At 34.0% G+C, this 27437-nt stretch overlaps 1 protein-coding gene across 1 annotated transcript; it reads right to left on the bottom strand.

Annotated features, from left to right (window-relative positions):
* Positions 1 to 2458: 2458 nt before the first annotated feature.
* On the bottom strand, positions 2459 to 26043 carry LOC142320402 (uncharacterized). The gene is made up of 3 exons (XM_075358102.1): positions 25563 to 26043; positions 6068 to 6212; positions 2459 to 2902 (listed from the first exon to the last, which is right to left on the bottom strand). The coding sequence occupies exons 1-3, from the start codon at positions 25849 to 25851 to the stop codon at positions 2551 to 2553; spliced, it is 786 nt and encodes a 261-aa protein (XP_075214217.1). The 5' UTR covers positions 25852 to 26043; the 3' UTR covers positions 2459 to 2550.
* Positions 26044 to 27437: the final 1394 nt, after the last annotated feature.

Below are 27437 nucleotides of genomic sequence, written 5' to 3' on the forward strand. Positions count from 1 at the left end.
GATCAATTGGTTACAGTATTAAAGTTCTAATAAATTTGCTTTGCACTACTACCGTAATGGGCCATAAAATATAAATAAATAATGGAAAAAAATATGAATTACAATGTACAAATAATTAAACTATAAGAAATAAGACTAATGCTTAAACTAATAAAACAATATTGTTTACAGAGAATAATAAATAAAAAAGGACTTCTTTTTTCAATTCTTTGGAAACACATATTTGCTAGTAATATACATACAATATACACTCTTTTGTAATACACATATTTGCTCATAAGCATACACATGCTTTGTAGTTTTATGGTAAACCATTAATGCTGTACAGAGTTTAAGCTTAAATTTTATTCCCAACAGAATTGAATCATATCATAGTCACATATTATGACGTCATATCTAATACTCAAGAGCGAGCCTTCATGGACAAGTTAATCATGTCTGTGCAGCTGAAAACACAGCTGTGTTGTTTGTATTAAGCACTGAATTTAGGAATGAATTAATTTTGTTCAGTCTTATTGCTGTCTTACGTTTGCTAACAGTGCAGTGTCATAATGCCTTTAGTTGTGGATGTCTTTTGTTATGTATGTGGTGAGTTTACCGTAAAATCAAATAGAAAAAACATTTCACCTTTAATTAAAAAAGCATATAATTTGTACTTTCAGTGTAAAATTGGTGATCAGGATAAGAAGTGGGCTCCTCATATAGTATGCACTAATTAATTGTTCTGTATATTTAAGAAGATGGCTGAAAGGTACACGGAAGGCTTTGCCATTTGGTGTACCTATGGTCTGGCATGAACCAAAGGATCATGTAACCGATTGTTACTTTTGTTTAACAAGTGTGTCTGGAATGTCTAAAATATCTAAACATACTGTTGTAAACTATCCTTCATTGCACTCTGTAATCAAGCCTGTACCTCACAGTGAAATTATTCTAGTTCCTAAGCCACCTGTGAATGTATGTTTCGAAAGCAGCGATGAAGAATCGGGCAGTACTGAAGAAGACAACAATGATTTTGATTTTGAATTATATTCCAATAAGCCACATGTTATATCACAAGGTGAATTAAATGACTTAGGGATTTAAATTTATCAAAAATCAAGCTGAATGTTAGGATTAAGAATGCAAGGTTGGAATTTCCTTTAAAAAAATACAAAAATTTTGGGCTTCTGAAGCTCACAAAAAACCTTCTCAGTACTTTATTGATGAAAATAATTTGGTTTATTGCACAAATATTGATGAGCTTATGTTGCACTTAGGACAAGTTCATAAACCTGAGGACTGGTGCCTTTTCATAGATTCATCCAAGTACAGTTTAAAAGTGGTTCACAACGGTAACAAACATCCTTTGATATCAATCGCTTATGGTATAAATTTGAAAGAAACGTATGATGTGATGAAAGACGTTCTTGAAAAAATAAATTATAGAAAACATAGCTGGAACATATGTAGTGATTTGAAAGTTATTAATTTTGTCAGGCATGTAGTTAGGCTATACTAATTATGTGTGTTTCCTTTGTGAATGGGACAGCCGAGCTAGGGATAAACATTATGTTGCCAAAGAGTGGAAGAAATGAGACAACTTAACTCCAAATGAGAAAAATATTATTCATGAGACCTTAGTTGAACCTAAAAAAATATTTTTACCTCCTCTCCATATCAAGCTAGGACTAATGAAAAATTTTGTAAAAGCAATGAAGGATATTCCCAGATTTTTGTACATCAGGCAGAAATTTCCGAATCAAACTGAAGAAAAAATTAAAGGTAAAAAATAGGTAAACTTAATTTTTAAGTTTACTTTTATTTATTTTTACTACTGTTTTTTCATTTAAATTAGATAATGTTAGGGGTAGCTTTATCTTACATTTGTGTGGCTTTAGATGTCAACTTTTAAGTTTACTTTTATTTACTTTTATTGGTCCTCAAATAAGAGAGTTTGTCAAAGATGATGTATTTAACTCAATGTTAAATAATGTAGAAAGTGAAGCTTGGGCTTCATTTAAAGATGTTTACAAAACGTTTCTCGGCAAATAAAAATACAATTACCACGATATTGTTAATCAACTTCTTACTTCATACAGAGCTGTGGGATGTAATATGTTTTGAAAATACATTTCCTCCACTCACATCTGAATTTTTTCCTGGACAACCTCGGAGATGTAAGTGACGAACACGGTGAATGTTTCCACCAAAACATTTTGGTGATGAAAAGCCACTATAAAGGGAAATGGAACACTGTTGGACATTAATTCAGGATGTGCCTGAGGCTATTTATAGAAGAAAAGCATCAGTAAAATCATTCTAACACAGATATGGCCATGAAAATTATACGTTTTACAGATTTTAACTATATTTTCCCTTAATTGTTTTTAAGTGTAATTTATTTAAAACTAAAGGTGATAGAAAAATTGTATTTACAGATCTGTAATTAAGCAAAAGAGTAATTCAAGAAATGGTATCATACTTAGAAAAACTTTAATTTTTTTTTTGTGTACAATGTTGCCATAAATGTGTTTCCCATTAAATTCATTAACTAGGACTGAATTATTATCAGTTATTTTGAGATCCTGATGCATCAGTGTACTGCTTCAGTAACTGCATAACTTTAATTTGAAAATCTAACTTATCAGAGTTATTTAATTCTTGAATTCTAGGCAATATTGATAACAAAAATAATTTGTCAGGATTATTATTATCATCTGATTTTGATTTCACTTCATGTAATACATTTACTACAGGCTCCCTTTCAAAACTTTCATCTGATTTCTTTCTTTGTTTGGCAGGTGGAGCACTGTTCTCTGGCTGAAGAGATGTAGATACACAATTAGAAGGCTGTGTAGAATCATCCATGATTTTCAGTGTTAACTGCTTTGATTCTGGGTTGTTCAAGTTTCTCCAAATTCTGAAAAATAGAATGAGATAGAAAACATGGTACCTGTGCTTCCTTATTAACTAGCACCCACACGTTATTTCATCAATTTTCTATCTACATGAATTGCCATAAAATTAAAAAAATATTAATATATAGTGATTGTATAAAACTATGCCGAGTTTTCTCAACAATTCATTAGTATATAAAAATACCAGTTTTTAAAAAATTATAAAATGAAACCAAATTTAATAAATTAATATAGAGATTTTTAAAAATAAATATCACAATGTTTTCAATTTTTTTTTAGTCCTCTTAAATGACTGGTGCTGGTGTCACTAGTCCTTGATTAGTATTACTAGATTAATTACTGTAAATCCTGGTATTGCTTGCAGTTTTTTAGGCAGACTCATATTAAACTGTGGGTAAGAAGCGTGTTGGATATGAATTGTCTTTGTTCATTTAGTTTATCATTGTTGTATGTATTTATATTTTATAATGTTTCAGGGGTAAATGTATAATATTTTTACCAGATATGTGTTGAGATGTGCTCCATAAAACCACCAACAATAACAGCAGCTCCAGTCTCTGAAGATGAAAATGAGAGTGATGGTCATGAGAATTATTGTGTAAAAATTTTAAAAAGCTCTTAGTTAAATTTGGTTCACTTTGACATTAAAAAACACAAATTGCATGATTGTCACAGAAAAGAAGATAGCATACTTATTTTAAAACTATATCATTGAAATTTCAAATATATACTAAGAGAAAGAGCAACTCACCAAGTTTTGTCTCATATTTAGCATGATTGTTTGCCTTGGATGTTTGCAGGTCTACAAGTTGTTATGTTGAGTAACACAATCAAGTAACATTTAAGACTTTATAAAGAGTTTTCTCAGTCATCAATGATTAAAGCCAATGTTTAGTTTGGCAAATAAAGCTACTGACTCTTACTGATTAAAATTGGGAGAATCGCTTTATTTATTGACAACCTATCTGAAATATTAATTTATTTAAAATATAACAACTTAATCATAAAAATTTGTTTAATCTTTTGGCAGTTCAAATTATGAAAAAATGACAAAATAAATGGGGATGAGCGCCGGTTAATGGAAAAGTACTGAAAACAATGTTTTAATTAGTTAATTTGAATTTAATTATGCTAAAAGGAAATTTTAAATCAGTTTAACAATGAAAAAATGGTATTAAGTTACTGTTGAATAAGTACACTCTTAGTTTATACACTAATATATACTACTACTACTACTACTACTACTACTAATAATAATAATAATAATAATAATAATAATAATAATAATGTAATGTATTCTAATAAAACAATATTTGTATACTGGAGGTCTAATATTTTCTATTATATGTTTACTGAAGGTGCAAATACCCAGAAGCAGCTGATAAATTACCATTTCAATCAATGTACCAGGGCTGGGCAAATGTGACATAACTGGGAAACAGAACAGAACTCATGGTCCACTTACAAAAAAAGAAGGTGCACCTAGTAAATATAATCTTCTTGTTTGTAATATACTTGTACCAGTGATCTGAAAGTTTTCATATGCCATTCAAGAAGTTTTTTGGTGGCACTTTTGGTGGCACAATAAGAAGGCTGTTTTATCTAATTACTACCATGTCTTTTTCTGCCTAGATGCTGTTTTAAGGGATCAAAGAAGTACTAGTTTAAAGATGCAAGGTCAAAATTGTGTAGAGAATAAGGTTTCACTTCAATTTATGAATAGTAGCTACGAAACAAGCAGCCATATATGAATGGGCACATGAAGAAATGACACTAACAATTGAACTTTTTTCTTCTGTTTCTGAATGTGGTCTTCATTGGGTCTTTGTGTTGGGTAATATTCTCAGCAGTATTAATATTTTTACAATTGCATAATAACTTATAAGGAAATTCATGTACAGTGCTTTTATGAGTACCAGAAAAATGCATGGTTTAATTTTCCCATCTGAGATGGCTTTTGGTTTTTTGGGTTTCCATCCAAGATCCTGCATGATGCTATTATACCGAAACAAATTGTTCTTAGGCATAAGAAGTGCATCTATTCTCATTCATTGTTATGGGAGATGTTAAAAAGCATCTGCTTGCTTACACCACTACAAAATTTGTGTAATCTTGTGTTTGTCAGTCAACAACCATAGATTCTATCGGGCACATATTTTCAAGCACTAAATGTGTTACTACAACATTACAATATTGCTGTTTCAATATTACTCTGTTGAGTTTTTAAGAATATTAATTGAAAACAAACCCGAATTTCTGCATTTTCATTTATCATGTACAGATAATTTTTGGTAACACCTTCTAATGTGTTTTTTTTTTTTTGTATTTATGTTATTTGTTTAATAACTTCACAGATTTGCTTAAATAATTTCTTACATTTATTATTTTTATGTATGAACTTTAATCTCTTCTATTTCTATAAGTAAATGTTTTGTGGTAATGCTCTGATCATGGTTTTATCAGTTTCTCTTTTTTCTGTCAAATGCTGGAGCAGCTTTTTTTATGTACTAACATACCAATACAATTTTGAAATCATCTATAAGATGTTTAATTATGTGTATCAGAGTATTTATTTGTTACACATTATGAACACCTTACTTCATCCATCTTTCTTGGCTCTACCAAGAAATCTTTGCAGTGGTAATCATGAACCAGGGTCAATAAATGACTCTGGATATCTTAGCAATTTTACCCATTATACTACTTTTACTGTATTACACAATAGCATCAAACTAGACAAATTATAATTTATACCTTCCTTCATCTTGAATGCTTAAAATTTTGTGAAAAGTACAGATTATTCTTCATAAATAAATTAATGCATTTCTTTAAATTTGTTTTGTATCTATAAAATAATGAAAGAAAACACTAGATAATTTACGTACACTTTTATAATATACTTTTTTATTTATAATATACTTTATTTTTTAAAATATTTTTAGAATATAGTTCTTAGAACATGGTATAGTTTTAGAGCAGATGCAGTTACATTTTTGAAAGAATTCCATTAACCTAAAGGTGGAAGTGGTTACACAGATATATAATATTAAATATTGTGAAATTAAATTCAATGATAGTAAATTTTAATTATGGTTTTCATTTATTTTTTTACACTACAGCCTATTTATGAAATATTCAGTAATCGGAAAATTTTCAGTAAATCTTACTTCTGACTTTGTATTGTTGGTAACAGGAATGCCATCTGTTTATGAAATACATATTTCTTTTTAGGACCATTAGGTGTCCCTTGCAATCTTAAGGATCTCAAAAAAGCATCCTTTAAACATTTCCAACGCCTTTGAATTTCTGTTCCTGAAAACAAATTTATTTATTATACAAATTATTTATTGTACATCATTTTTAGATGCTCACAAAATAACTTTATTTTAATATTACATGACTTTAATCTATTTACTTTTATTGTTAAAGGTAATAAGACTCACCTGCTTCATTAACACAAAAAATTCATTCATTTCATTGCAGATATCAGATCTCTATATACAGTATTTATACAGATAGGTCAGTATCAATGTAACATAACCGGGAAATAGGTCCTTTTAGTGGTATTATTATAACTCTCTCAATGCGCTTAATGTATATTTATGTAGTGATTATTATTTTTATTATAGTTAAATTGTTATCTCCATGATTCAAACCTAATGCATCACTTTTATATAAAAGAGTGAACCGTATAAATCATTTATTTATTAAGAATAAAATAATACTGCTGAATAAATAGTTAAAGATATATACAGAGCTATGGAGTATGCTTTAGAATTATGTGGTATAATCTGTTCTTTCAGCATTTGCTAAAAGAACACAGGTTGCCCTGTGGGTTCATTGGACATTGCTGAGTAATAAATCAAGATGTCAGTTGAGATTGAATGTGCTTTGTTTTGTTTCGTTTATTGGAATCAGCAGTTGTGAGAAATATATATATATATTTTTTATTTGGTTGTTTGTGGGCGAAAAACGCTTGGGCGTTATCATCGCCCGGTAGTTATTATTAAAAGGGTAATATAACTCCAAAATAATAAGCTATACAAGGTGTAAACATAATATTAATCATATAATAAAAATTTACTAAAACAAGCGAAGAAGGCAAAATAAAACCCAAAACTAATATCGCAGACAAAGTTGATAAAATATTAAAGATAAAATAATAGAATAAAGAAAGTATAAAAACTTACCTAACTCTGATGGGTTGTGCAAAAATCCCACCCCGGATAGTAAAATTAAACCCATAGAACTAAAAAATCAAATCGAAAATAAAGGTTAAAATTATTAAAAAACTCTCTTTATAGAAAAACATATATAAATATATTAAATCCTTTGCTTTAACCCAGTACTATGCAAAAAGAGAAACATTCGTTCCAAAACCCTGCCATCATTACCCAAGATATCACGAATGCTGCTGGGTATATTAAATTGACGACGCAACGCCGCATAACATACGCAGTCCACAAGAATGTGGCGCACAGTCATGCGGCAGTTGCATCGTGTGCACAGGGGTGGGTCTCCTCCTGACATTAGATATTCGTGCGTGACCCTCGTATGCCCCAACCGTAACCGGCAGAGGACCACTTCCTCACGACGAGAGTTCCTGCAAGAGAAGCCCCACGGCAACACTGAGTCTTAAATCCATTGAAGTTTACTATCGACGGCAGCCGTCCAACCACCTTGCCACCTTGCTCGCAGTGATTGTTTTATATAATTAATAAAATCAAAGGTAGTAACTCGGGTGGTGAAAGGAGGCTGAATACACGCATCTATCGCAGCAGAATCTACCCTCTCATTACCAAGAATCCCAACGTGGCTAGGGATCCAGCAAAAACCTACCCCCTTGTTTCGTTTTTCTAACTCATCGATTTTATCATAAATGCCAACGACGACAGGATGTCCGGAATAAAGGTTTTCCAACGCCTGGCGAGCACTGTACGAGTCACTGCAAATAAGAATCTTCCTATATTTAGGGCCGACGATACTTAGAGCCCTATCGACTGCGAGTAGTTCCGCGGTGAACACACTCGTAACACCGGGTAGGCCAAACATATAAGTCTGTTTCATTGAAAACAAAAGCACAACCAATGTTACCGTCATGCTTCGACCCATCAGTGTATACCACCACGTCTGGTTTCGACTTGGTGAGGAGAAACTGGAACACCTGCTGGTAAACAATAGGTGGCGTTGATCGTTTATCATACGTTGTAAGATCAAATGTAAAATTTACACGGTTTATTCTCCACGGGGGATTCGAGCACGGACATGATGGAAAGAACGAGGGAGTGCCAACATTCATACGCTGCAGCAGACGTCGTGTACGGACACCCACAGGCGCAGTACAACGTGGACGGTCCTCATACTTCCTGAAATTCTTAAGAACTGGGTCAAAAGCTGCGTGATTCGGCTGTCCGCTGAGACGGGCAAAATAAGATAACAAAAGCTGGTCTCGTCTATCCCAAAGTGATGGCTGGCCTATGTCTACAAGTAAGCTTGCGATAGGGCTCGATCTAAACGCACTCGTGGCAAGCCGAAGAAAAGAATGATGCACACCGTCCAGCATCTTAAGTACGGTTTGACGAGCTGAGGAATAGGCGACACAACCATAATCCAAACGGGAACGAACAAGGGAGTAGTAAAAACGTAACATACACGACCGATCGGCCCCCCAGTTGGTGTTACTTAGGACCCGCATCACATCCAAAAGGTTGGAACACTTTGTCCTCAAATTCCTCATATGTGTGACCCAAGTAAGACGGCTATCAAAAATCAAACCCAGAAACCTGACGTAAGTAGAGACAGCAATAAGCTCCCTGTTCAGAAACACCCGTGGATTAGAAGGGTTCCGTAGCCGAGAAAAGACTACACATTTCATCTTGTCGGGTGAAAATGTGAAACCAGTAGTCCCTGACCAAGCCTCAAGGCGAAATATAATGTTCTGCATCAGTCGCTCCGCAGTGGGTATAGGGCGGCTCGCAATGTAAATAACAAAATCATCAACGAAAAGACATCAAGCGACAGGAGCCTGTACACAATTGGCAATGCTGTTTATGGCCACAGAAAACAAGGTGGCACTTAATACACTACCTTGCGGTACCCCATTTTCTGAGACGACACTGTCTGAAAGTGAATCGTCTACACGAACACGAAACGTCCGGTGATTCAAGAATCCCCGGAAAAAAGCAAGCATGTTGTCAGTGATCCCCCACCTCTTAAGGGTGTTAAGAATGCCACGTCGCCAGGCCGTGTCGTACGCCTTTTTTATATCGAAAAAGATAGCAACGAGCTGTTGGCGGTTCAGGAAGGCGTTTTGTATGGCTGTCTCCATCGACACCAAATGGTCAATGGAAGATCTCCCATGTCGGAAACCACACTGTTCCGAAGAAAGAAAACCATGTTTGTCTAAGTACCGCGCAAGCCTGCGGTTCACCATCCTCTCCATTACTTTACACAACACGCTTGTTAAAGAAATAGGGCGGTAGCTTAAGGGATCGGTTTTCTCTTTGCCAGGCTTTAGTACCGGTATAATAAATGCCTCCGACCAGTCGGGCGGAAAGACTTGTCCGGAGAATAAAGCGTTGTAAATACCCAAAAGATGTTGTAGTGCTGAGTCAGGAAGGTGCGAAAGCATACAAAGGCGAACGTTGTCCGGCCCGGGGGAAGTGTTACGAGAGATGCTAAGTGCGTGCAACAATTCTTTAAGTAAGAATGGAGTGTTCAATTCACCATCCGAAACACCAATATTCAACCCCAATACTTCCATCCGTGCTTTGTACCTCTGAAAGTCGTTACTATATGACGAGGTGAGAGACACCGAACGGAAAGATTTCGCTAAAGTATTTGCTACAGCCGAAGATGTCGTAAGGAGTTCCCCCTCATCGACGAGACCGAGAATAGATTGCCCTGCGACCTGAAAATTGCAAGGATTTTTCTCCAACAGTAGACGTGGGAGTAGTACGTGAGATGAAGTTCACATACTTCGTTCATGAATTCCTCTTAGCGGTCAAGAAGACCCGACGGCACACTGCCCTAGCCCTGCGGTACATATCTAGATGTGCAGTTGTAGGTCTATTATTTAATTTGCGTAGTGCTCGCCGTCGATTCCGAATAGCACACTTGCAATCATCATTCCACCACGGAACGGAAGGACGTTTAGGATTACCCGATGTTTGTGGGACATATCTGCTGGCTATTTCAAGTATTTTGGACGTAAAAGAGGAAAGTTGCTCAAGGATGTCCGCACCGACGTCACACTGCGATTGGAAGGCCATACGATATCCATCCCAATTCGCCTTTTCGACAATCCACCTCTGTGGCCTTCTCCGAACCTCGTGATCCACACCGAAACGAAAAGAACAATTGGTTTATGGTCGCTGCCATGAAAATCATCACAAACAGACCGATCAAAACGAGGGAGTAAAGCCGGCGAGCACATGGAGAGATCGATATTAGACACAGTACCAGATTATAAAGACATGAATGTATGAGAACCATCGTTCAGAAAACAAAAGCCCAAGTCCTGTCTCACATCGTGTACTATATTTCCCCGAGTGGAGCAGAAAGTCGAGCCCCAAGAAACATGGTGGGCATTGAAGATTGAAGTCTCCCACTATTAATGATGGAGATGGTATTTGTGCGAGGAGGTCTGAGATATCCAGAGCACTGAACTCAGTGTTCGGCGAGAGATATAGATTGCAGATATGCAACTTGAAGGGGACAGAGATCTTCACTGCAACAGCAGGAACGAGAGTGGTCAGTCGAATCCTTGTAGCTGATACCTCATCCCTCATGAAAATAGCCACTCCACCACTCTCCCTACCGTCCACTACACAGTCGAATCTCTCACAAAAGTATCCCCTGAGTGCGATCGGGTCATGTCGCTGAAGATGAGTTTCCTGGAAACACATGACAATCGGATCATGTAGGTGCGTCAGTACTCCAATATCTCCAATGCGGGACCGTACACCCCGAACATTCCACTAAATAATGTTCATAAAATTAAAATAAAGTAAAAAATATAAATATAATAATAATAAATAATAAATATATTCAGGAAACCATATAGAATTCAGTTGTAAATGATTCTATTTTTTTTTTTTTTGTGTTCACCTTAGATAACAACGACGCATTTGGGTCGGGAGGTTCCTCAACCATATCCTCCATATATGGGGTGACGGCGGAGGAGATTTATGAGAACGGGATGTCACTACTGACATCCCAGAGGGGGTGGCCGTGCGGGTCACTTTCGTGGAGACCTTGTTAGTCGGCTTACCGCCGTCTGTGGTAGCCTCTGCCCGTACCGGCAGCATGTTAGGAGCAGGAACTTTTTTATGAACCACACTGTTGGATTCAGTTACTGCGACACAGGACTATTCACTCACCCTTGTCAGCCCGGAAATAGTGGCCGTAAGCGAAGTAACCTGATCGGAAAGCATCTGAACGAGCTTCTTAAGTTACGTGCAGGATCCGCACTGTGGAGCATGAACAGGTGTAGCAGTCTGTTTTGACGCAGCAGTGGCGAAGGACACATCAGGTTGAACGAGATTACGTGAGTTAACTATCTTCCTATACTCCCTGAGTGCAGCCGGGAAACAGAGTTTCTGCTCAGTACAGATCTTGAGAATCGCCTTCTCTTCCTTAAAGGTTGGGCAATCCCGGGAGCGAGCCGTATGCGAACCATTGCAGTTCGCACATCTTTCACTTTCCTCGCAGTTAGCGTCACTGTGGCCTTCGGTAGCACATCAAGCACAGATCTCCGACCTCGAGCAAGATGTTGTAGTGTGATCGTACCTTTGGCACCTGAAACACCGCCGTGGGTTGGGAATGAACTGGCGTACCCGAACGGAGAGGTAACCCACTCTAATCCTCGGACCGAACGTCAGTATAAGGGACGGCGTCGGTTCTTCTGTTCCGTTCTGCCATCTCATCATACGTTTCACCTCTACAACACCCTGAGTACTAAGTTCATCAGCAATTTCCCTCAAATTCATTTCTAGAAGGTCACGACAAAAAATCACTCCTCGGCTGGTGTTTAGGGTCCTGTGGCATGCCGTACTTACGATTATGCCGCCCATATTGGTCAGACGCAACAAAGACCGACTCTGCTCGTCGTTATATGTCTCCACCAGAATTGTCCCATCACGTAATTTTTTAATGTTCTTCGGAGAACCAATACATCCTGTGATGCATTTACTAATCAAGAAAGGTGAGTTCTTTTGAAGGGAGCCACCCTCCTGATTATTCTTAACAACAACAAAGCGGACATTTTTGCACCGAACACCATCTTCATTGGCTGTAAAATTATCCTCGTCAGACGAAGCTGACCGAGGCCTTTTCACCAGACTTAAAGTGGTGGTTTTTTCAGATGGACCACCACCTATCATAGAATTGGGTGTAGGAACTGAAACTTTGGTCCCACGAGAACCGGTGATACAATAGACCGCTCCAGCAGAGCGCACACGTACTGGAGCTAGAGCTAAATACAACTGGGTTTGCTCTGGTGCCCAGAGGACATCGTTCGAGACTCACTCCATAGAGCCACTCACCCATCGGCACGATAGTTCCCACCTTGGGTTACGGTTGCATTTCGTACGATGTCGCAACATCATCAAGTGTAAGTGAAAGAGAAAACTGTGTTGGATGTTGTTGTGTAGTCGAGTAAATGTATATGTTGTAATTCATGTAGTGTACCTGGTGTAGCATACGTGTATAGTGAAAAGTATTCTGCAGCTAAGTGTGTAGTGGGAAGAAAAGCTGCAGAAATAGCTGAGAAATACAATGGTTCTTTTGGTAGAGGAATGCATTTTTTTCATTGAACACTCTTTCGTGAAGGTGATAAGTATACTGATTTAGTGAAGCACAAGTTTTCTGAAAAGTTTCCATTGGGCAACAGGTTCTGTTGAAGATGCTGATCAAAATGGAAGACCACCTTAACTAAATGAACAGATGCTACTTGATATTTCGGATGCTACAGCTGTAAGTCCATCAAAGTCAATGTGTAAGCACAGCAGCAAGATATTAAGACTTGCTAATGCACATAAAACTAAGAAAAAAAATTCAAATTTTCCCAAACAAAATAATGTGTGTTCAAGAACTGAAACCTACAGATCATTCCAAACGACTAAATTATTGTCAATGGTTTAAATGTTTTATTGATCAAAATTCTGTAGGTATCCTCAACATTACGTGTTTTACAGATGAAGCATGCTTTCATCTGGGAGGGTATATAATTCATAAAATACATGACTGCGGTTGACAGCTAACCCCCATGAATTACACGAACAATCTTTACATGAAGTGAAAATTGGAGTTAGGTTGGTGTGAGTAGACGTGCTTTGTAGGAACAATATTTTTATTTTCTTGTACGAAGTAAAAGAAGTATTGTGATCGTGAAAAATTTTAGTTTCAGGATTTCAATGGAAATATCCATTTTGACTAGTTCAGGCGTGACGTCTGTACGTACGTATGTATCACGCATAAGTCAAAAACTATTAGCCGTAGGATGTTGAAATTTTGGATTTAGGACTGTTGTAACATCTAGTTGTGCACCTTCCCTTTTGATTGCAATCGACTGAACCAAAAGTGTCCAAAGAAGCCCAAAATATTTGAATCTTGAACTTTTTCTTAACTGCAGTAATAAGCCCTAATTGAGAGCTTTTGAAGGATATGTCATAAGTGGCACTTATTTTCATTGGTACCAGAGTTACAGCCAAATAAAATTTTAATTAATGAAATATCTGGATCTTAAGGGAAGGCATATCAGTTCAAATCAGACCTCATATCCTTTTTTTTTTTAAATTTAATATATTGATTTATTAGTAATTATTAACCTCTCATTGTAAACAAATTCTTCAATGAATAATAATTCAATAACAACAAAGAAAAAAAAATATCTGAAGTTTTTAATGAAATAAAATTTTATATACTTTTCAATTTAAATAAATGTGTAAATGTAATTTAATAGGCGTACAAGGAAGTCATGTATTGTACATATAAGAGTTTTTGAAAATACAGTTAATAGTGATCATTACTGTGCTATTTTAACAAACTTCATTTGTCAGTTACAGAAATGGAAATCAATCATGGTTTGTTTCAATAAGATGGTGCCAGAGTGCACACACAGCTAACAGGTCAATGACTTTTTTACAAAATGTCTTTGGTGTACAGATCCCTTTGAGGGGTTTTTGGCCTGCACAATCATCTGATCTGACCCCCCTAGGTTATTTTCTATGGTGGGGGACAGTGAAACAAACATGTATCGCAACAGACCATGCACGATTAATGAACTAAAAACTACAATAATGATATATGTATGAGACATTCCAGTACATCAGCTGGTTAATTTTGAAAACAAATTGAAATGTGTGCACTGTTGTAGTGATGTTGGAAAAGGTCATCTGCAACACCTTTCATAAAGTATTCTACTTATTGTTATATCCATTTCTATAAAATAATGAAATAAAAATACAAAGTAATAATTACAAAAGTTTTGTCGTTAACTTCCATAATTCCAGTGCGCAGCAACATTCCAAACACTCTGTTAAAAGCTTTCAATAATTGTAGAAAACACTGATAATGATGATATTAATCTATAATTTTCTAATGTCTCTAAACACCCTTTGTAAATGAAGAATACACTTGCTGTCTTGAGACAAGTAGGGAAAAATATAAGTGATATTTTTTTACACAAAGATGAAGACAAATTTTCTGTAAAAGAAATAAACTCTTTTAAAAGTTTTATATGACACTTTAGCTCACAAACACATACTATGGTATAATCCAGATGATCCTGGTGTTCTAAAAAATGTGCAGAAATTTTCAGTGTAACTCACCGGGTTGGTCTAGTGGTGAACGCGTCTTCCCAAATCAGCTGATTTGGAAGTCGAGAGTTCCATCGTTCAAGTCCTAGTAAAGCCAGTTATTTTTACACGGATTTGAATACTAGATCATGGATACCGGTGTTCTTTGGTGGTTGGGTTTCAATTAACCACACATGTCAGGAATGGTCGAACTGAGAATGTACAAGACTATACTTCATTTACACTCATACATATCATCCTCATTCATCCTCTGAAGAATTATCTTAAACGGTAGTTACCGGAGGCTAAACAGGAAAAATAAAAGATATATATGACTCATTCTTTTAAAATGGTAATAGACTGGCATGGACACATTATGCAGAAGGCTTAGAAAGCAGTTGTGGATATCAGAATACTGATAATGTAGTTAATATATATTTATCTTTATCATTAGGCCTACTGTTTACTTTGATGTAAGTTTTTTCTTATTACCTATTATTCATTTACTACTTTTAACTAAGTTTTAATTACTACTTTTAATTACTAGCATACTTCACTTGGTTGCTATCTATATTCATGCACTGAGTATTGAGTCAGAGCTTGAAGTTTGGGGACTTGTTTTGGTTGACCATTTACTTAGATTTCTTTACTCAGTTTTCATTATGGCAATCGTAGAGAGTTGTACATGAGGCAGTGGTTTTACTCTTATTATCAGTTTCTGTTTATAATTGATATAATAATCTATATTAATGTATTTTGTTTAATTCCAGTGTCAAATTCCACCTGATTGGCATTTTTTATTGTAAATGTTTTTACCTTCTATCATTAATCAATTGAGATGACTTGTGAAATTTATAATAAGAAAATAGTTGAAAAAAAAATAGTTGTATGTACAATATTGTGATTTTAATGGGAAATCTCATAGTATATGCATGACATACCAAATAGTGAAATTAAATTTCTAAAACAAAAAAATAGAATGGAGAAGAATCCAAAAAGAAAAGAATGGAGAATGTTTGTCAAGGAGACAGTAGAAAGAGCCTTAGAGACTGCTGTCTGAAGGGAAAATTACACTAGAGGATATTGTCAAGCTTTTTAATATGCAATAGGCAATACAAAAATGGAAAGAAATCTAGGTGAGTCTATTAATTTTTGTCATTCAGTCATGGTAGATATAAGCAAAAGAATAGAAGAACAAGAACAATTAGCTGAAGTTTATCATGAGAAGATTGAAAAGTATGAAAAAGAAATTAAGATAATCAAAGAAAAAAATTATGAACTAGAAAACAGGTTTTTGTGTACTGAATATTATTTCCATATAAATTGTGTAGAGATACTACAAACTCCTAATGAAGGCATGGAAGAAATTGTTGTTTCATTTAACAAGACTTTGGGATGATGTCAAGAAAGACATGATTGAAACATGTCATTTCCTGAGAATCAAAACTGAAGCAAGAGATCCTGCACTGATAATAGCAAAATTTGTAAAACGAAATATTAAGGAAGAAATTCTGAAAAGACTAGTAAAAAGGGATTTTTCTACTTGACATATGAATTTAACAATGGGTAAACCTAGAATCATATATATAAATGAATCACTATGCTCAAGAAGGCAAATTGTCTTTTCATTGGCTAAGAGGTCAAAGCAGGAAAAAGGATACACGTATTTGTGGATAAGAAGTGGAAAAATTTTTATGTGTAAGGTTGATGGTTCACCTGTTATGGTATTGAAAACAGCAAAAGATGTTTACGAATTTAAGTAGTGCGTGTAATGTTGGAAAGTGAGGGAAGTGTGTTTTTAATACATCAGAATATCAGAAGTGTAAGAAAAAATTTTGAATTATTATTTTAATGTAACATATGTTAGCCGTCTTCAAAATATTGTTGTTCCTCAGAAGTTTGGATCTCTGAAGGTGAATTAAATAACTAATAACTATAGAATTGATGGTTATTATAGCAATGCTAATTGTAATAAAAATGAAAGGCCTGGAGGGGTGATTGTTTTTGTTAAGAATAAGATAACATGTAAGACCAAATTTATTATGATATCTGGTAATGGTCTATTAATAACTTTCTGTTTGAATAGCTTTAAATGCTGCATTATTGCTTTTTTTTGTAGATTCCATCGTTATTCAGAATTTATACTTATTCATGAATTAAACAGTGTATTATCTGATTTGAAAAGTATTAATAATGTAATATTAATTGGAGTCATTAATCTTAATTTACTTCATAAACAAAACTATGTATTTGAATATAGTTGCTTATTATAAAGTTATGGATTTGATTCCTACATTAATACTATTACTAGACTGTTATCAGGCACATGTATTAATTATATAAATGTTAAATTTTATTGTGCGAATAAATATGTTAAATTTTATGGTTCAGGATATAAATATTACTGATCATTCATTATATGAGTTACAAACTAATCTGTTAGATATTATTAAAAAAAAACTAAGGAATATTGGAACCAACTGTAAAAGTTAATTATCAAAAATTAAGAGATGCCCTTTTATTTTTAAACTGGAAAATCTCTATGAAATTAAAAATGTTGATGAAGCTTTTCAGTTTTTTGTAAGTAAAGTAAATGAGCATATTAAGAGGTAGTTAAAGATTATTAAGTGTACCAGAATAGTTAAAAGCAAACCATGGGTAATTGAAATGTTAGTAAAGAGGATTTGCAAGAGGAAAAATTATTGTATGAGAAAACATGTTTTTTTTTTTTTTTTGTCTTCAGTCATTTGACTGGTTTGATGCAGCTCTCCAAGATTCCCTATCTAGTGCTAGTCGTTTCATTTCAGTATACCCTCTACATCCTACATCCCCAACAATTTGTTTTACATACTCCAAACGTGGCCTGCCTACACAATTTTTCCCTTCTACCTGTCCTTCCAATATTAAAGCGACTATTCCAGGATGCCTTAGTATGTGGCCTATAAGTCTGTCTCTTCTTTTAACTATATTTTTCCAAATGCTTCTTTCTTCATCTATTTGCCGCAATACCTCTTCATTTGTCACTTTATCCACCCATCTGATTTTTAACATTCTCCTATAGCACCACATTTCAAAAGCTTCTAATCTTTTCTTCTCAGATATTCCGATCGTCCAAGTTTCACTTCCATATAAAGCGACACTCCAAACATACACTTTCAAAAATCTTTTCCTGACATTTAAATTAATTTTTGATGTAAACAAATTATATTTCTTACTGAAGGCTCGTTTAGCTTGTGCTATTCGGCATTTTATATCGCTCCTGCTTCGTCCATCTTTAGTAATTTTACTTCCCAAATAACAAAATTCTTCTACCTCCATAATCTTTTCTCCTCCTATTTTCACATTAAGTGGTCCATCTTTGTTATTTCTACTACATTTCATTACTTTTGTTTTGTTCTTGTTTATTTTCATGCGATAGTTCTTGCGTAGGACTTCATCTATGCCGTTCATTGTTTCTTCTAAATCCTTTTTACTCTCGGCTAGAATTACTATATCATCAGCAAATCGTAGCATCTTTATCTTTGCACCTTGTACTGTTACTCCGAATCTAAATTGTTCTTTCACATCATTAACTGCTAGTTCCATGTAAAGATTAAAAAGTAACAGAGATAGGGGACATCCTTGTCGGACTCCCTTTCTTATTAGGGCTTCTTTCTTATGTTCTTCAATTGTTATTGTTGCTGTTTGGTTCCTGTACATGTTAGCAATTGTTCTTCTATCTCTGTATTTGAACCCTAATTTTTTTAAAACGCTGAACAATATATTCCAATCTACGTTATCGAAAGCCTTTTCTAGGTCTATAAACGCCAAGTATGTTGGTTTGTTTTTCTGTAATCTTCCTTCTACTATTAATCTGAGGCCTAAAATTGCTTCCCTTGTCCCTATACTTTTTCTGAAACCAAATTGGTCTTCTCCTAACACTTCTTCCACTCTCCTCTCAATTCTTCTGTATAAAATTCTAGTTAAGATTTTTGATGCATGACTAGTTAAACTAATTGTTCTATATTCTTCACATTTATCTGCCCCTGCTTTCTTTGGTATCATAACTATAACACTTTTTTTGAAGTCTGATGGAAATTCCCCTTTTTCATAAATATTACACACCAGTTTGTATAATCTATCAATCGCTTCCTCACCTGCACTGCGCAGTAATTCTACAGGTATTCCGTCTATTCCAGGAGCCTTTCTGCCATTTAAATCTTTTAATGCTCTCTTAAATTCAGATCTCAGTATTGTTTCTCCCATTTCATCCTCCTCAACTTCCTCTTCTTCCTCTATAACACCATTTTCTAATTCATTTCCTCCGTATAACTCTTCAATATATTCCACCCATCTATCGACTTTACCTTTCGTATTATATATTGGTGTACCATCTTTGTTTAACACATTATTACATTTTAATTTATGTACCCCAAAATTTTCCTTAACTTTCCTGTATGCTCCGTCTATTTTACCAATGTTCATTTCTCTTTCCACTTCTGAACACTTTTCTTTAATCCACTCTTCTTTCGCCAGTTTGCACTTCCTGTTTATAGCATTTCTTAATTGTCGGTAGTTCCTTTTACTTTCTTCATCACTAGCATTCTTATATTTTCTACGTTCATCCATCAGCTGCAATATATCGTCTGAAACCCAAGGTTTTCTACCAGTTCTCTTTATTCCGCCTAAGTTTGCTTCTGCTGATTTAAGAATTTCCTTTTTAACATTCTCCCATTCTTCTTCTACATTTTCTACCTTATCTTTTTTTCTCAGACCTCTTGCGATGTCCTCCTCAAAAATCTTCTTTACCCCCTGTTCCTCAAGCTTCTCTAAATTCCACCGATTCATCTGACAACTTTTCTTCAGGTTTTTAAACCCCAATCTACATTTCATTATCACCAAATTATGGTCGCTATCAATGTCTGCTCCAGGGTAAGTTTTGCAGTCAACGAGTTGATTTCTAAATCTTTGCTTAACCATGATATAATCTATCTGATACCTTGCAGTATCGCCTGGCTTTTTCCAAGTGTATATTCTTCTATTATGATTTTTAAATTGGGTGTTGGCAATTACTAAATTATACTTCGTGCAAAACTCTATAAGTCGGTCCCCTCTTTCATTCCTTTTGCCCAGCCCGTATTCACCCACTATATTTCCTTCCTTGCCTTTTCCAATGCTTGCATTCCAATCTCCAACTATTATTAAATTTTCATCTCCTTTTACGTGTTTAATTGCTTCATCAATCTCTTCGTATACACACTCTGCCTCATCATCATCATGGGCGCTTGTAGGCATATAAACGTTAACAATCGTTGTCGGTTTAGGTTTTGATTTTATCCTTATTACAATGATTCTATCGCTATGCGTTTTGAAATACTCCACTCTCCTCCCTATCTTCTTGTTCATCACGAAACCTACTCCTGCCTGCCCATTATTTGACGCTGAATTAATTACTCTAAAATCACCTGACCAAAAGTCGCCTTCCTCTTCCCACCGAACCTCACTAATTCCTACTATATCCACATTCACCCTATCCATTTCCCTTTTTAAATTTTCTAGCCTACCAACCTTTTTTAAGCTTCTAACATTCCACGCTCCGACTCGTAGAATGTTATTTTTTAATTTTCTGGTGACCCCTTCCTTAGTAGTCCCCACCCGGAGATCCGAACGGGGGACTATTTTACCTCCGGAATATTTTACCAAAGAAGGCGCCTCCATTATTGCTATGTGAAAATGCAGAGAGCCACATTTTCTTGGAAAAAAAGCAGCTGTAGTTTTCCATTGCTTTCAGGTGCGCAGTACTCAGAGGACTGAGTGATGTTGATACGGCCGTTTAAGTCATTGTGACTCACGCCCCTAACAACTACTGAAAGAGCTGCTGCCCTCTTTCAGGAATCATTCCTTAGTCTGGCTCTCAACAGATACCTCTCCGATATGGTTGCACCTTCGGTCCAGCTACTCTGTATCCCTGAACACTCAAGCCCCCTCACCAACGGCAAGGTCTCATGATTCATAGAGGAGGAGAAAACATGTAGACAACCTTATAATACTAAATTAAAAAATATTATATTAGGTTTAAAAATAGACTTTGAAATGAATTACATAATACCACGGAGAGTTATCATTATAATTTATTTTATTGCAGAGAAATAATATTAAATTACAATGGAATACTGTTAATAACCTGATTGGTAATTCAGTTTTATCTGAAAAAATTAACAAAGTTATTTGAAACTGGGTGGGGGAATATATGAGCTTGATAATGATATTGCAAATTCTTTTAATAAACATTTTTTGAAGTAATAGAAAAATTACAAAGATTAAATACAAGTCACAATTGATAGAAATTCAATATCTTTGATCATAGTTGAGAAAATACTAAAAATAAGGCTCGAATATTTTTTGAATCAAAGAGAATTTTTAGTCAAAATCAGTGCAGTTTTTGTAAAAATCCTATCTCAGAAAAAGCAATCACGACTACTCTAAGATATAAAGAAAGGTGTTAACAATAATGAGAAAGTAATAAGCCTATTTTTACTTCCTTGTACGAAGTAAAGGAAGTATTGTGATCGTGAAAAATTTTGGTTTTCAGATTTCAATGGAATTATCCATTTTGACCATCCCTGAATCCATTTTGACTAGTTTCAGTGTGATGTCTGTACGTATGTACGTATCTTGCATAATTAAAAAATGATTAGCCAAAGGATGTTGAAATTTTGGATTTAGGACGGTTGTAAAATCTAGTTGTACACCTCTCCTTTTGATTGCAAGATTTTGTGAAACATCTGATTACTTAATATTAATTGAAAATTATAATTTAGAATTGTATTATTTTTGGATTTTCTAGTTTAATTGCTGTTTAATTTTATTTAATTATTCTGGAACTTCTGTTTAATTTTATCCACATTAAATTTAACAAGAGAGTGACTGATAAACAGACAGACCCTCACAAGAACAACATATACACTGAGGCATACATGCCCGATCTTTAATAAATTTAAAAAAATTCTTTTATTTTAGTTCATTACTCTTCTGATATTATCGGACAATATTCTCTCTAAGTCAGAGTTAATGATCATTTCATTTATCTGTTTTTTGTTGCCAATCTTTTAATTGCTCTTTGGTTTGATATAATTCTTCCAATCTTAATTTGTGCACACGTTTTCTAGTTTTCAAATTTTCTCTCTCTTACATTCATCTTTTTATTCTTTCCTTGGTCTTAAAGTTTTCTTCCTCTTCATATTTATCATCTTCTCTTAATTTTTTTATTCTTCCCTTGCTCTTAAATTTTTTTCTCTTCATATTCATCTTCTTGTTATACCTTTCTTTTTCCTGTATGATTGTTTCTTTTTCATTTTTGATTATTCACCATATTCCAATAATAAAAACCGAATATTTTACAGCGTAAGGTTGAAATTAACATTTGTAACCAGTATACAGTAGTTCACTGAACGTAATAATTAAATTATTATTAATTTTTATTTATACTTCACACCAGAAATCTGAAACTTTTGTTTATCAGTAACTTGCAAAGATTTGAATAATACTGATCTAGTAATACGAGTAATAAAGAGTAATAAAGATTTACTCTATCCTAATATTTCATGTAAGATTGTTGAATTAGTATAATTGTATAAATATCTGATGTTAAAAAAAATTAATATTTCAGCAATAGTGTAACTGTCCATTTTATTAAAGAATTGGAGGTTCATATCTCACTTTCAAATGAAATAAGTTAAAATGAAGTGCAGCAAAAATGTGGATGTGTAATTTAATAGGCATATAAGGAAGTCATGTGGTTCCACATCAGATTTTTAGATATGCCAAAGGCTTTTGATACAATGCAGCATTCAATTTTACTATATAAAATGAAAAAAATGGGTATTACAGGGAGTGTTAATAAGTGGTTCTTGACATATTTGCAAAATAGAATTCTATCAGTTAGGTTGGAATGTACTAATTAGGTCAGGTAAACCCTAAAGGTGAAGTTGTTGCCTTCGCAGATAATATGGCAATCTGCTATCGATCAATAAGTATACAGCAATTATATATTAATATTGTCAGCGATCTCATACACATAAGTACTTGGCTAAAATTGAATGGAATAGTAATTCCATTCAATTTTAGCCAAGTAAATGTTCTTTGTTCACTAAATGTTCAAAAAACAAATTTTGTAGTATTTAGTTTAAGATCTAGGGATAATTTAACTGATAGTCTAAAACATCAATAAGTAAATTATGTAGATGGAAAACTGTGTAACTGTCATTAAGATTGATAGTGTCAATATCTTGGAATGATCTTAGATAGTCAGTTGACATAGAAGAATCGTGTTGATTATGTTAGAAATTTTAACGGTTTTTCTATAAGAAAGTTTTATTGTTTAAAAAATATGTGTCCAAATTTTACAATGAAAATGTATTTTTCTCTTGTGCAGTTCAGAATCAACTATGCAATAACATGGGAAGAAACATATAAATTATAATCCAAAAAATTTTATTAGGTTGATTGCTAATTTCTCAATCGCAACTGAATTGCTCAATTCGTATGATTAAAACACTTTTTTGTGTTTTTTTAAGCTTAACTCTCCACTAAACGAACTGATTCTGATGATTGTTTTAATATTCTTTTATCAGAAAATTAAAAAAAAAATTTCTAAATTAATTAAAATAAATGAAAGGCGAAAAAACAGACTTCAAAAACAAAAGACTGGCCTCTAATGATATCAGTTTGACAATAACATAACACTCTGCTGAGCTCCTTGGCAAACTAGTAGCATCTCTGCTTTTCATGCAGAAGGTTCTAGATTTGAGTTGACATTTTCATATACTACAATGTTCATATTTTATAAATAATTTAATTTAGCAGCTGCTACATTAAAATAAATATCCCTCAAATCCCTAAATAAATTCTTTTAAATTCCTCAAATGGAAATACTTCTGCTAATTCAAACAACATAATTATGAGTATATTAGAACGTCTTGAACACGCATTGATTTCTTCATTACATCAGCTGTTATATAATCAATTCCTGGTTAACATTTACTTTTAAGATTTTATTTATTTATCCTCTAAGCAAAAACTTCAGTAATTTTTGTTGACGCTAAATATTCATTTAGCATAGACAAAAATTAAAATAATTGTTCATTTCAAAAACCGTTTTTGATAAATATCCAAGGCGGTAGTGAAAACAAGTGAAAGCAAGATATACTGATTATCTACACGATGAATGAGTTCTGCTATATGCAAATAAAATCATTTAAATTATATTTATTAAAAATATTTTAAAGAGATAGATACATCTTTAATATTTTACTGAAGGACATATTTTGTCACTAAGTGTGACTGAATTTAATAAAAAATGAAAACTTTTTTTAAATTTACTAAGTTACAATTAATTACTGCTAAGACTTTTATTTATTTATTGATCAACATGGTAAAACTTGATAAAACTTTTTAAAATATAAAAAAAACCTAAACGACGACTTTCAAATTGCATGAGAATTTTTAAAGCTAATTGTGTAGCCTCTCACAACTGAGTAATTGGCGGTACTAAAGACGGATCTGAATAATTAGTTACAAAAAAAACTTCTAGAACAGAAATTTTCATTTAATTTTAAAAAGAGTTGTTGATCATTTCAAATTTTTAAAAGTGTTATCACATTTCAAGTGGAAGAATGCATTTAACAAAAAAGATGGTCCTAATTTTCATTTATAAAATATATCTAATCGGTGAATTTTAATCGATGCAGTATGTCATTAAAACCCACCGGGTTGATGTTGCGGTGAACTCGTCTTCTCAAATCAGCTGATTTGGATTGTCGAGAGTTTCAGCGTTCAAGTTCTAGTAAAAGCAGTTACTTTTATACGGATTTTAATACCAGATCGTGGATACCGGTGTTTTTTGGCGGTTGGGTTTCAATTAGCCACACATCTCAGGACTGGTCGAACTGAGACTGTACAAGACTAATACATATCATCCTCTGAAGTAATACCTGAATGGTAATTACCGGAGGCTAAACAGGAAGAAGAAAAAGTCATTAAATTTGAAAGTTTTAATTTGTTTTACTTTTATAATTTCCGACGATTTTTACACACGATAATGGTCCTTGTATTTCATACAACTTAGCCTTACTCTGTTTCTTCGGTACAACATAAACAATCGTATTAGGAGATGATGGTAATAATCACACTATACACTGCACCCGGACGAAGCCAGGTTCAGTGGATAGTTATTAAACACGTGCATCGTGTCAATCCACAAACCGGTAACGCCACACAACTGTAAAGCATCCTGTTAAGGATCAGATTGTACACCAGGAGATACGCATTCTTCCCAACGGTCGACTACTAAGTCTCCTAGCTGGACAGAGCAGCAGGATAAGATTCGTGAGCACAAAGATTACCGACCGAATTTTTTATACTATACTATTGCATTTTGCTGGCGCCACGAGTTTAGCTGCGAGAGCATAGTCTTTGTGTATAAACCCATCGGGTTGGTCTAGTGGTTAACGCGTCTTCCCAAATCAGCTGATTTGGAAAGTCGAGAGTTACAGCGTTCAAGTCCTAGTAAAGCCAGCTATTTTTACATGAATTTGAATACTAGATTGTGGATACCGGTGTTCTGTGGTGGTGGTTGGGTTTCAATTAACCACACATCTCAGGAATAGTCGAACTGAGAATGTTTACAAGACTACACTTCATTTACACTCATACATATCATCCTCATACATCCTCTGAAGAATTATCTAAACGGTAGTTACCGGAGGCTAAACAGGAAAAAAATAGAGTCTTTGTATATAATGAAGTTAATGTAAATTAATTTCATTATTAATGTAAATTAATATAAACGATAAACGTCTTTAAATGAATAACTGTAAATACTTACTGATACTGTTTTTTTCCTCAGCGCCCAATTCTTTCCAACCTTCTCCCATGACAGCTTCCGCAACTTTTCCCCAAGCTTCTTGTTTTTCATTTCTGTCTTTGTATTTTTCATTTGTTGTGTCATATAGGTGTGGATACTTTTCTATTTCTAAAATAATTTGTTCGCTGTCTATATAATCCATCGGCCGACCGACCGGTGAACCGGTTAGCATACTGATTTCATGATCTGTAGGTCTCGGGTTCGATTCCTGACAAAGGTTTGACTTTTTTTCGTTTATCATTTCATCCATTTCATTTTTTTTGTTAAAATACGAGCGAAAGCACGTCCGAGATAATATCGAATTAAAAAAAAGATTAAATTGCACTGAAATTATTACGATCCCTACTGTAGTAAAACTAAACAATAATGGAATAACACGAAACGGTTTTTAAATGAAGCATATTATAAAAATAATGACGCAGTTCAGCGTTCATGTATAACAATCCTCGACTGATAAATGACGTAGCTGTAATTACTGCACGTGATCGTAGCAGAAGCAGTAAATACTGCATGAAAAAATCGCTCACGCGCATTCGTTGGCGCATGACCTTGAAGCTACTTCTGACGCCAGCTGTGTTACGGCAGTTGGCAGTAGTAGTTTCGTCGATTTTTTCAACATTACGTTCCTCACAACGTAAATATTTTCGCAGCAATTACTGCTGTATTCTACAATATTTACTGCCCGTGAATACGCGCTGTGTGATTATAAGTAATTAATTCTCTCTTTTTTTCTTATATAAAAAAGTCATCGTTTTCTAATTAGTGACATCTCATAAATTTTTTTTATTTAAGAAGGAATGTGAAACATAATTTTCAACTCCAGTTCTAAGTTTCTAAATCTTAACTTCCCCATTTAGACTGGAATGAGCCATAAATATTTCAAAAATGATCGTTATCTCTTGATCAGGAGGAGGAGATTACATTAAAAAAACCGATTTGATTTTCTTTTTTATTTGCACCTTTACACATGCAAGGGATATGAGGCGATGACCTTATAATATTTTGTTACACCTTTTTGACCGACGAGCCTTTTATATTTCCTTTCAGTTTTTAAGCTCTTTTCCTTCTTTCTTTTTACTGAATCGGCAAATAAATATACTTTACAAACAATATTTTTATTCTTAAAACGTTGTGCGGTAGCCCAAGGGCTTCAACATATACGTAAATTAAAAAAAAAAAATTTTCTTCTCGTTTACTGGCTGCTGTTTTTTCTTCGTATTCGTTAACGTATATCCACGAAAAATATTTTTTCAATCCTTCATATTTAATCAATAGCTACGAGATCTTGCTTTTTATAACCCCTCCAACTTAATTAAATTTTGAAACTCGTTTACCTTGATTTATGAATATTCAGTTTCCTTTGATACATTTCCACACTTTTCCGGAAAACAAGTATGTTTGTGGATGAAATTATTTAATTTAAATGATGCTCGTGACTTTCTAGAGCATCTTACCGATAAGAAACGAGATTTGATATTCTAAACAATCGTAAAACCTTTTTAATTAAGTAATAATCTTACATTAATTATTAATTCGCGCGTATAGAATAGTGTTAGCTTGTAAATTAAGAGATTCTATCTATATTCGATCTTCAATGAAATACTTTAGCATTTGTTGTCACGTAATTCCAACCTCATTGCATTATACACATATAAAAATTACAGGAAAAATTATTAATTGCTAGTACCCAAAACGGTAAGGTTCAATTTCTAAAAAGCTTGGGTAAAAATTTCGAAAGATATTTTCTACAAACACGGTTGTAGTTTTTATACACTTAAATTTTTGGCAAGTCCTCTAAATCCCTTTGGCAAGGCCTTTTCTAACCGCAAGTTCCAT

Source organism: Lycorma delicatula, chromosome 2, assembly GCF_047948215.1.
Source record: "Lycorma delicatula isolate Av1 chromosome 2, ASM4794821v1, whole genome shotgun sequence".
In the NCBI taxonomy this organism is placed as follows: Eukaryota; Metazoa; Arthropoda; class Insecta; order Hemiptera; family Fulgoridae; genus Lycorma; species Lycorma delicatula.